Source organism: Nothobranchius furzeri, chromosome 5, assembly GCF_043380555.1.
Source record: "Nothobranchius furzeri strain GRZ-AD chromosome 5, NfurGRZ-RIMD1, whole genome shotgun sequence".
Lineage (NCBI taxonomy): Eukaryota > Metazoa > Chordata > Actinopteri > Cyprinodontiformes > Nothobranchiidae > Nothobranchius > Nothobranchius furzeri.
This window is the reverse complement of record NC_091745.1, coordinates 81,966,218-81,978,003: the sequence shown is the minus strand read 5'-3', so window position 1 is coordinate 81,978,003 and position 11,786 is coordinate 81,966,218. Positions and strand designations below refer to the sequence as shown.

General features: G+C 40.6%; 2 protein-coding genes across 12 annotated transcripts in view; one reads left to right on the top strand and one right to left on the bottom strand.

Annotated features, from left to right (window-relative positions):
- Positions 1-11,786, bottom strand: part of adgrb1a (adhesion G protein-coupled receptor B1a) — a 433,081-nt gene that overhangs the window by 331,709 nt on the left and 89,586 nt on the right. The window lies entirely within an intron of this gene.
- Positions 2,298-11,513, top strand: LOC139069905 (uncharacterized). Its single transcript, XM_070551274.1, has 5 exons — positions 2,298-6,502; positions 7,388-7,553; positions 8,326-8,421; positions 9,952-10,111; positions 11,228-11,513. The coding sequence occupies exon 1, from the start codon at positions 4,219-4,221 to the stop codon at positions 5,206-5,208; it is 990 nt and encodes a 329-aa protein (XP_070407375.1). The 5' UTR covers positions 2,298-4,218; the 3' UTR covers positions 5,209-6,502; positions 7,388-7,553; positions 8,326-8,421; positions 9,952-10,111; positions 11,228-11,513.

Sequence of the window (11,786 nt, the reverse complement as noted above, 5' to 3'; positions counted from 1 at the left end):
TATAGTTCTGACAAGCTTTCTCTGTAGTCATCTTATCTGCTCTCTACTACATTCTACATTTTACTTTGATCTAGCTAAATAACTCACCCAAAAGACAAAAATACATAAATAAAAAAAATAAAAATTAATAATAATAATTTTCACATGAGAGTACTATCTTTCTAACATTTGTTTTATTGGTTCCCAAATTTTTACAAATTTCCCTAGTCCCAGTCATAGTCTTGCATTAATTTGTTCCATTTTGTAGACCTGTCTAACTCTGTCTCTCCACTGTGCCACCCTTGGGGGTTCTGTGTCCAGCCATAAAACTGTAATACACTTCTTGGCAGTCATAAACAGAATTCTGATTACGTATGTCTCCATTGTGTGTGTATGATTTTTGGTACAGCATTCCCAGTACAAACCATTTTAACTTAAATTGTAATTTCACCTTCAAGGTTCTTTCAATTTCTCCCCAACACCTTCCCAGAATGGTATGAATTTAGGGCAGTCCAAAAGTATATGTGAAAAGTCTCCCACTAGCCCGCATTTTCTCCAACATAAATTTGAAACATTACTATTTAGACATGATAAGTGGAGTTTTAAAGCATGCATCTTCACCTTCCATTCAAATTCCCTCCAAGACGGACTATTAGTTAGTTTATGGCCTGCTTCAAGTATTTCCTCCCATTCCTCATCTGTTATCATTATGTTCACTTCCAGTTCCCATTTTTCTTTAATATCTATATTCTTAACAATCAAATCCTGTTGTAAAGCTTAGTAGGGAAGAAGTCATGTTGCAACCAGGATGGAGGACCTGAATTTAAGAATGACAAAGTTTCTTGTCTGCTTGAATCAAGAGGGATAAGACACAATTTTTCTATCCCATACGAGTCCCACACTAACGGAATAGCAGAAAGAGCAGTTAGGACGATAAAAAATCACATCCTGACTAACCTGAGCTCCCGATGGGATACACCGGAGGGAGTTTCAGAACTAAATGTGATCCTTAATATGACGAAACTGAAAAGAACTGAGAAAAAAACTAACCCGGAACACGTCTCTGTGTTACAGAAAGGTGAAAGAATTTGGGTCAAAAGAGGACCGGTTCGAAAAGGAGATTGCATTAAGCATAACGTAAGTGGTCCCTTCATAATAAAAGACGTAACTGGGAACGTGGTTTTAACTGACACTGGTTTGCGCGTTCACCCTCATCAAGTTATAAAATAACTCTGAAAAATAAAAGTAATTAATTGAAAAAATAAATAAATAAATAAATAATTTTTTTTTTTTTAAATTAATTACTTGATTAAAGGTCATGGCTGGGCCAAAATCTAGTGAAGAAATGACTTGTAAGATCTCAGGTGCTACGGGCCTAATTTTGCTAACGAAGGGGAATTCTGTTAGAGATTGTAAAGTGGCTATGTTTCCGGGCTTCATAGAATCTGCAAATGCGTATCGTTACGCGCAATGGGGAGGCTTGAAGCCGGGAACATGCGTGACATGCGGATCTCTGTGCACCCTAATTAAATGGTCGGGGCTCCGGGAGCAGAAGCCCACTCACCTGGAGAGAGGAACAGACTTGCATACAGGTGCGGTGGAGCTGTCTGCTCCCATTAAAATATGTTTTTGCGGAACCTGCTTGAGGAATAATCCAGGCATAATCTCCTGGCAGGTCTGTGAATGCACTCACAGAGGTGAAATCAAAGATGGGTGCTGTTTCACGAAGAATGGTGTTTTGACTACCTGCTTACCGACAAGCCAGCCAAGTATGTTTTTTGTAGGAGAGCTGCTCAGGAATCCTAGCCTGGTGAAGCCGGTTAGAGATTTATGGGTGGAGGCTTATCCATTTGTGTTCAAGCTCAAGACCAGAGAAAAAGGACTGGAAGAGCTTCAGGCTCGGTCCAAATTTGAGTCTATTAAGAGCTTGATATTAGGACAACAATTTGGTACGCTGGCTGATGCATGGGAAACAGGTACACAGATTGGGGTAACTCAAGAGTATAAAGACGACAGATGGGGAACTTATCTGTCAGGGACTCTGGACTGGCATACAGGATTGTCTGTTCAGGAGCCCCCAGGGATGCGTAAGCGTGTTACATCATACCTGGTTGAGCTGAAGAGTCTTGGACCAGGGGCGGAGCGTAAGTTCATGCCTTATCAGTTAACTTTGATAGAGGTAATAGACCTGTCGGGTCGCGTTTGCAGCTCGGCCGTTAACATAGTGACCACCCGGAGAGGAGAGGCATATTGGCCTAAGATTTATGGGACTGCTCACACTAGAATGTCTCGTAGAAGGCTGGTCTCCAATCTGACTCTACCTAACTAGAGCAGAGCGCTTTCATTTCCTGCTGATTTTTATGCTTCTGTCTTACAGATGTTATCTACGCAGAAGCATAAGAGGGAAAGCAGCAGAAAACGAAAAGTGGTCAGGTATGCAACTCCGGCGGGAGTTGACCCCAAAGTTAAAAAGAGAAATGTAAATATTCCGAAAGGAAAGGATTGGATAATAAAATGGATTAAATGGGCCTTTTTTATCCTTTTCGAATTTAGCCTCATAGGATTAAGTATAGCGATTGCATATGGGGTACATGTATATCTCCGAACGTATCATGTGTCCTCGGTGACATATAACATAACTCACGGAGGACCGCAACAATTAATAGGGAATTGGAATGTATCCAAAATTAAGCTGTTATGGCCCAAAGAAGATTTTAATGAGAATATAACCACCTGCATGATAGCAACACAGATTGGATTCAAGATTTGTAGTGTAACAGGGAACAAAACTGGCTGCCTGCGCTTGCCCTGTGCAGAAAATGGATTTGACCGGATCATGGCTACACCCCCCGTGACATCATTTTCTGCAGCAGAGCAGGAGGAGAAGAATGACACGGAGTGTGGTGAGACCGGCCCATGGGCGGAGTATATGGCAGTCTTAATGGATCAGACAGGATCCACAGAGCTTGATCGATCTTGTCAGATAATATTGAGGAAAAAGAAAATCTTAAATCAAACTTCAGGTGAAGTAGAGTTGTGGGTTTACAAATATTGCCTTAGAAATGATTTAGAATGGGGACACAACTTCACCACTTTCAAAGTGATAAAGATAGAAAGATGGTGGCCTCGTAGAATCGAATTTGGGTGTTTTCAGACCAAAGACAGTAGTTTCCCAAATTGGGATCTGAGAAGTGGTTTTTGCTCACCATTTCGAAGATCGTTAGATCAGCAAAAAGCTGACTGGTTTGATTATTTTGCATATGGCATAAATGGCACATTACGTCATGTGAGTCTGATAGTACGTGGTGTGAATGAAATTATGAGTGACAGTGTAGTGCAGGTTTCTAACAATGTAATTCAAGGAACTTCTGATTCAATGGGCATGTTGGTAAAAGGAGTGAGAGAGCACATCATTAGGCCTGTCTGGGACGCTCTGTTCTGGCCTCTGTGCGCTCTAGGATTAATGTGTGGGGTGATTATTTTAATAATCGGTATGATTTTGGCCTGTAAAAACAACAAATGGCAGTTGACAGGAAGAAAGCTGTTAGGAGAAAGGAGAAAGGACCTGGTAGATCCAGATAAGATGGGAAGAGAGGTGTCAAGGTAGAGGGAGTATTAGCCCCCCTTCTTGTTGCTCCTGTTTAAGTGCAGGCCTCTCTGCACCGCGTGTCACTTGCTCCTTAACTGTCAGTCTGTAACTTGAAGTGAACCAATGGCTCATCAAACTCACCCTGAATCTGAGCTGATTGACGCTCTGAATCTGGAGGTATGTCAGGATTTTGTAACTATTTTATCCAGTTTGTCTTTAAGATGTTGTAGACATTTCATAACTGGTGTACACTTTTTGTGAGGATTATTGTTGTAAAACTATGCCTGCAGATAGGAATTGTAGTGTGGTTCTTCCTGCAGCTTCTGATGATCTATTTTCTCCTATAATTAAGAAGTGTTTATGCAGTAATGCAGTTACTTATTGCTTCATGGAATGTGTTATATATCTCATGTGGAACATATTTTATGTTCCTTCCAGATGGACTCGATTCGGCAGAATATCATAGAGGGATTAATCCCCTCCGCAGGTCCATCAACTGTTTTCTCTCTGAATGGCGCATACTATTTGTGCACCGTGAATCACGGGAGGGATGGATTGCCTCAGACTAAGACAATCGGGCTCCAGTGTGAACATGCTACGATGAATAAACGCTGCGTGTCTTGCAGGTTTATTCAGTACATCCAGACCAAATGGAAAAGGGATTCAAGCGGGAGACTGATCAGGAAGACGACATACTAATGTTGTCCTCCCCGGGAGTAGATGCCCTGCTTGAGCAGGCCCACGACGAGGAGCTGACAACGGCGCCCTCATCTGACGTGGCTGAAGAGGTTGTATCAGTAATGACGGCAGCTTCGACATGCGTCCCGTGTCCTGATGTGATACGTGAAATCCCTACGGTCTGTCTAAGTAGTGAGCCAGCAGGCATTCCTTCCCCTGTCCGAATTGCACCTGGGAGAGAAATGAGATGGAGGATTAAATCCCAGAAGGGGTGTTACTTTGTTTGTCAAGGCAAGATTATAGATTGCTTTCAGTTTATGAATATTTTGTCTGTAAAGACTGGATGGTTCGGCCCAGAAGTCTGTAACTCTTTTGGAACCGCACCTTTGTTGGATACGAAAAATCATGTTTTGGCTTTCAGCGCCAGCTTCCCACCTCAAATGATGGGATCGCTTCCGCGTGGAGAGGCTCCGGTGATGGATTTATCTTTATTCTTTCTGGGTGAAGATCCCACAGATGGGAGAAAGCAGTTTAAAGGTTATGTAACAACCCGCAAAGGGACCTTGTGCTTACCCGTAGCTGATGATGGCATTATGATGAGAATGAGGGTTGATGTGGAGGCCACAGTTAGGTGTCTGAGTGTTCAGCCGTTCCTGAGTGAGATGGATGCTAGATTTATGAAGGCTTGCATTGCTGCTCTATCTTTTTATGGTCCTTTGCCTCAGTACGTCCTCATGGGGGATGTTGCAAGCCCGAGCAACCAGTCAAGGCTTAGAAACAGTGGTCAGAGACAAGGGTCACACAAGGGTCAAGAGGACAGGAGTTCAGGACTTGCTGGTGAGGACAGAACTAGGCAAAGGGTCAAAAGACAAGCTGTCTTCTCTAGATCCACCCATGGACACACCCCTGGGCCCGCCCCTAACTCCACCTCTGGCGGGAAAAGAAGGAATGGCATGGAGTGAGGAGAAGCCCAGCTGGACCCAGGAGCTCTCAGGAATGCTGAAAGAAGATCTACAATTTGCTACCAATATGAAGATTTATGACCTGTGCTCTCATTCCAGGAGTGCAGCATGTAACTTTTGTGCCCTCATGTGAATACTGCATGTAGTGAAATGATACTAAATGTCTTATGTAGAGCTAAAAAAGTGTATCTGGTAGATGACCCCTTGACCTAAACTGTCAGGAGAGAATGACTTGTGACTCTTGCATTGTTTAGAGCAGTCTCAGAAATGATATAAAAGGATGCAGCTCAGATTGAGAGATTCGACAGCAGCTGGGGCAGAGGACAAGAAGAGACAGAGCAGATTTGGAGGGGTCATCCCCCGTCCTGCTGGATGGGGGATGACAGGCAGTTTTTTGGAGAGAAGCAGAGCTAGACAAGCTTGGTTCTTGGGGAGATTCTGAGAAGACGAGAGCTGGTGTAAACTAACTCTTATTTAATCATTTTGAACTAATTCCTCCGTGGGGGATAGTAGTTGTTTTTTACTTTACCCATTTTTGTATTTTGATTTTGTAATAAAACTTTTTTGAAAAAGAAACATAATCCTGATTCTTTCAGGTTTTCTCTAAAGCTTCACGAGTGGGGGCTCTGATCATTAATTGCACAGAGGTAAGCACATTAATTATGGGTTCTGGAATTATCAGGACTTACTTTACTGTTTGTGACAGATTAATATAAAGAAACCTTAAGATAACGGGATTGCTTAAAAAGAAGTGAGCTACTACAGAAGGAAAGGTCTTACATATTATTTCACCTTTAAAATAAAAGATATGATTCTAACTTAGGACGCCCAAACCAGGATCTAATACCATAATACTCACCGACATCCCCATCGAACCCTGATGGATGCACCGTCTCATAAGTTCTAACGGAACTGGGTTTTAAAGGAACCGGTAAATGGGACGGGCACATGACAATATATTTTTGAAATCAGTCCTTTTTGACATGTCCTTTCTGTTTAACATAATCACTTCCTCCATATTAAGTTTATCCTTGCTTGAAACTTTTCCTTATTTTGAAATAACTACTCTGTCTGTCTGTCCTAAATAACATATTAAGCATGAAATTACGAATTATTGTGAAATTACACGCACAGGAAGTGCTTTTATTTTGTAGCATTTGCTCAGTCAGCTCAGGAAGCTTCTCAGCAGACCGAGAAGAAAAGCGAGGGTTGGAGGAGCATTAACCGTCGGAGGTCGCGCTTCTGTTCTGCATCTGCACTTGACAGTCTCTGGTTCTGCACCACTGAGCTAAACGTAAGTAGCCGCCATAAAAGTTGCTTAAATGTTTTAAATGTTTTTAAGACGGACATGGTGAGTAATGTTGGCCACGTAGCAAGCTAATATGCTAAGTCATTGCATGAGTTAGCTGTGTTATTAACTTTGTGTACGACTAAAGTCCGTTTATTAAATGAAACGAGCAGCGCTATCTCATTATTAAAGGTTAGCATTACTTTAGATACTTTTTTATTAGACTTCTAGAGACTTATTCCCTCCATTTTTGTCCCCTCCATCGTAATTTTTTAAATGTGACGTTCTGAGAAAAAAATAAAAGCGGGAGCTCAGCGCCACCAAGTCAAACTTAAACGTCCACTTATTAAAAGTAAATGAGCAGTGATCTCTTGTACAGCGATGAAAAAATCAGTCTGTGTTGTAAACTATTTCCCCGTAGCACCCGTGCCATAGCTTTGCAAGCAGCCTGCTTTTTTTTAACCGTAGAAGAGGATTGTGACTGCAAGAGACGAAGCGGTGCTGTATCTCATGCTATGTTCCCTCCTTCCCTCCATTTTTGTCCCCTCCATAGTTTTTTTAAATAGTGCTCAGTTGCACATATCTTGAACCGCAGAACGCTGTTTCTATTAATTTCACCGTATTTTAGTGTTGTAATTTTGTCCTTACTGTACGCTGTTACTCCAGATTCTTAAATGTTATGTTTTTAGCTTTGTGTGGATAAGTCAAATTACACTTGAATCTCCTCACACACACACACACACACACACACACACACACACACACATATAATTTAGATGATTAATGACTTAGCTTCATATATAGTGGAGGACTGCCTAAATTTTGCAGACTAACACAGATCTACCTTGTGATTCACAATGTTTTCTGTACTGATTATGCTTCCTGGTGTAGATGTGTAAATGTAGAACATCTGCGTTCCTATGAGCTGTCAGCCACACCGGGAAGCCTGTCTATGAATCTGCAGTCAGACTTCAATGATCCAACCCCACTCTCTGCACACAAGATTGATGGCATGCTGCTGTTGATCCCCAAGAGGTTCATACAAGTGAGATAACTGGTGAGTAATTCTCACAATCTGCATTTTTGATGGCACATCCTAAATAACATGACTATATATGTATGTATGTATATATGTATACAGATTTGTCTTTTAAAACTGGTGAATATACAATTTACAGGTAATGCCTTTATGCTATGAGTATTAGAGCCACTGATGGAAAAAAAATATAGAATTCTGAGAAAATAAGTCATAAATCTGAGTTTAATCTCAGAGTTCTGACTGGTACCTAAAACAAAAAAAAAAGGGAAATTGGGGAAGATTATGAGGGGGGGTCAGAATTCTGATTTAAATCTTAAAATTCAGGCTTTTTTTGTTTGTTTTGATTTTTTTAACAAAAAAATTCTTAAATAGTTTTTTGTTTGTTTGGTTTTAGGTTTATGAAAAAAGTCAGAATTCTGACTTTAATCCCAGAATTTTGAAATTATCTGACTTTTTTCTCTCAATTATTTTCTTTTTCTTCAGTGACTCTAATACTCTTAGGCAGTAAGGCAGTATTAGGGCCACTGAAGGAAACAATTGAATACTGAGAAAAATGTCAGAATTCTGACTTTATTTATTTTATTTATTTTCAGAATTTTTTCTTCTTCAGTGGCTCTAATACCCCTCCGTATTATGTAATGCTAAACACTTCAAATTAACTTTTGAATTCAGCAGTTTATCAATGGATTTAGATGCAGATATCACTGTCTTGGAAAATTGGTCAGAGCAGTTTGGCATTAAGTTTGATTAGTAAACTTTACAGTATTTACACTCTTAATAATCTTCTTAGGAATTACATGATGTCCACACAAGGCGTACCACTGTTCTCCATGCCCTTCCTGTCTATCTACGTGAGGAAACCTCTGGGTTTTTGAGGACATGTGTGGTAAGTCCCAGTATTGTAAATTTGAACAAATCATTCTATTTATTTATGCATAAAGACAACACAAGGACAACGCACATGAACATTTTTGGAAAAAGTGCCATTGTTTCAACTACAAACCTTTGGCAAGATGTTTAAGCCTGCCACACACGAGAGCAATCAGCTGAGCAAACGGCCTCGAAGGACTGTTTGCTCAGCAGATTGCTCGCCATGTGCGCCTGATTTTCACGGAGTTTTCCGCCTCACGAGACGCTGAGGTGAATATCTGACCAGTTAGATATTTTGCGCCTCACAGGGGTAAAAACTCGCTGTGTGTGCACTACTGAGCTGCTGGCTGAGCTGAAATATTCTAGTGGCCAATCAAAGCACTTTCTCTGCTCACATGACCCCAAGATGTATTCAGATGCAGCCCCTTGCCTTGTCTGCATGTCTGAAAAATAAACAAAACGGTACCTTGTGGATCGATGGGCCCACTGTTTCCATTACCCTTTCGGAAGGATTCTGGGTCTTCCAGGTGCATCTCTTGGAGTAAATTGGCATAAACTCCTTGCCTGGTCCATCTTTCCAGCTACTGTACCCATATTTTCCTAACCTTCAAATGCCGGTGGCGGCGACGTTTCATCAACAAAAAAGGATAGGCATTTCCTCCATTTCCAGCTCTGTCTCTGTGTTGTTTCTTTTCTGACATGCAGACAGGGGGCTGCCATCTTGGGGTCATGTGAGCGGAGAACGTGCTTTGGTTGGCCACTAGAATATTTCAGCTCAACCAGCAGCTCGGTAATGCGCACACGGCGAGTTTTTACCCCTGTGAGGCGGAAAATATCTTAACTGGTCAGATATTCACCTCAGCGTCTCATGAGGTGGAAAACTCAGTGAAAATCAGGCGCCTATGGCGAGGTATCTGCTGAGCAAGCGGTCATTCGAGGCCGTTTGCTCAGCAGATGGCCCTCATGTGTGGCAGGCTTTAAGGCACTGAGAAAAATCAACAATCACTGCAAAGAATTCAAGCAGCTTTCATTAGCATAACAGTGGCACACACGGAAGCCATCTCACTTTATTCGTAAATGAGAGCACAAAGCAACAGAATGAACGGCAGTAGGGCTGGGTGATATGGCCTAAAATCAATATCACCATATATTGAAGATCTCACCTGGATAACGATAAGTAGACGATAACTACAGGAATGCGTAGCAACAATATTTGTCCACTAGATGGGGCTGTCTCATGTATTACATTGACTAAAATTTTACATGACTCAAGGTGCTACAGCTTCTTAAAGGGACATAAATGTGGCCAACTTACACATCTTTTCATTTTTTATTATCATATTTATTGACATGGGAAAAGTTATCTGGATGAGAGACAAGAACTTGGATAACGATAAATCTTTGACATGTTGCCCAGCCCTAAACAGGAGTCTATCAGACTGCATTTATTGTTATTTACATGAAAATCTACTGAAATAAAAATGTCCACAGTCAGAGTTTCAGTTCAGATTTGATTAGTGTATGATCTCCCTTTCATTTTTGTTAGGATGATACCAATGAGCCGGACCTCAGGGATGCAGCAGTTGTCCTCCTGACAACCATCACAGATGATGCAGAGAGTCCGGTTACGTACGACCCAGTGAGAATCTGTTATCCTCGAGGGTGATGTGATTGTCAACCTCTCCAGCCTTCCTGATGCCTTCCTGGTAATGTTCGGCCTCATCTATGCCTTACATCTAGATTATCCGAAGGGACTGACCAACACATTTGAGTTCACGCAGAAAATCTTACTTGGTCTTGATGAGTCTAAACTGTCACCCAAGCTGCAGAGTCAAAAATGACCTGATGTTACATGTGTAACTCAAAATCTGAAAGAGTGGTGGATTCAGATGGCTCACTCTGTTAGAGCATTGTCCACATCCACAATGTAATTTACTATTTGTCTGCTCTTAAATTGTTGATGTTAAAGTAACACACCACCATTTGGGCAAATATGTTCATTTTCAACTTCTCCTTGAGTTAACCCTCCCACTGTCCTAATGGGTGTGACCCCCGCGAGGAAAGTTGACCATTGAGCAGGGTTGATGGTTTATTCCTTGAGGTCCACGTGGCAGGGGTGAGGAGTGAGCACCACCTCCCCCCTGCCACATGGACCTCAAGGGATAAACCATCAACCCTGCTCAATGGTCAACTTTCCTCGCGGGGTCACCCATAAAGACAGTGGGAGGAACAGTTGAGTTTTACCTTTTCTCTGTTCGTCCAGCCGTTCTGAGTCTGGCAACTCTCATTTGTGGCTTTAGTTTAGCGTGAATAATTGAATCGGATTAGCCCATAGGCTAATCCGATTCAACTGGTTTTTAGGCCAAATGGCATAAAGTACTCACTGTCTTACTTGATAGTGGTTAGTGTAATTCATATTTTGTTAATGTTGAATTGATGTGCATCCTGGTGTTGCTTTAAACCACCTACTCAAAGAAAGACTACACACTGCTGTTGTCCAGTTTTCAAAAGTGTGCGTTTGTAATTGTTTCTTTCAAATTTTGTTTTATTTTCTGTTTGAGTTGGCTTAATCTGTAACTGTAATGTGATCATAATTTGAAAATATATTTAATATAAACTCCAAATATTTAAGTTTATTTATGGTCTGATATACTCAAATATCTGAGTTTATAAACTCAGAAAATATAGGCAACTGATTGCCTTACATTTTTTGAGTTCTGCCTACTTATTCGGGTTTACAGTGTACGAACTGTAAAGATTTTGTGGTGTCAGAGTTCACCTAACAGTTCAAGTGTTCATTTATTTGCTTTGTGTGTTCACAGGGCATGCTCAGTTGAAGTTTCCATCTCTGCGCGTTCAAGATGTAAGAAAAATAACACGAAAAAAATGCAACAATGAAAACTTCAAAAAGGCATCAACAACCAAGCAAGTGGATCCATAAAATGGACTGATTTTTTTAAAGGCATTTTTAAAAAGTCTTTCAAAATTGACAGAATTAACGCGTCATGTTCAGAACAGTTTGTGTTCTTATCTTTGATTAATCCTGGTAAACAGGTCTGTTTTTGTTCTGTTCTAATTCTCTCTGTTTAATAAATTTAAACAAAATGACTTAGCTATTTTATTTACTTTTTTTCTCTGCATAAAGACGAAGTATCAGTAAATAGTGGAAAGTAAATGTATTGGTAGTAAGCAAATAGCAGATGATAAATGTTACTTGCAGTATGTGTTTATAGAAAAAATAGAGATACTTAAATGTACTAAAAGAATATTACGTCAAGTTTACTGTAAAGTGTACTTTCAAAACTGTAAGTATACTCAATTATATAAGAAGTACACTACAAGTAAACATACATTATTACTTTAAGTATAATTTTAAGTATA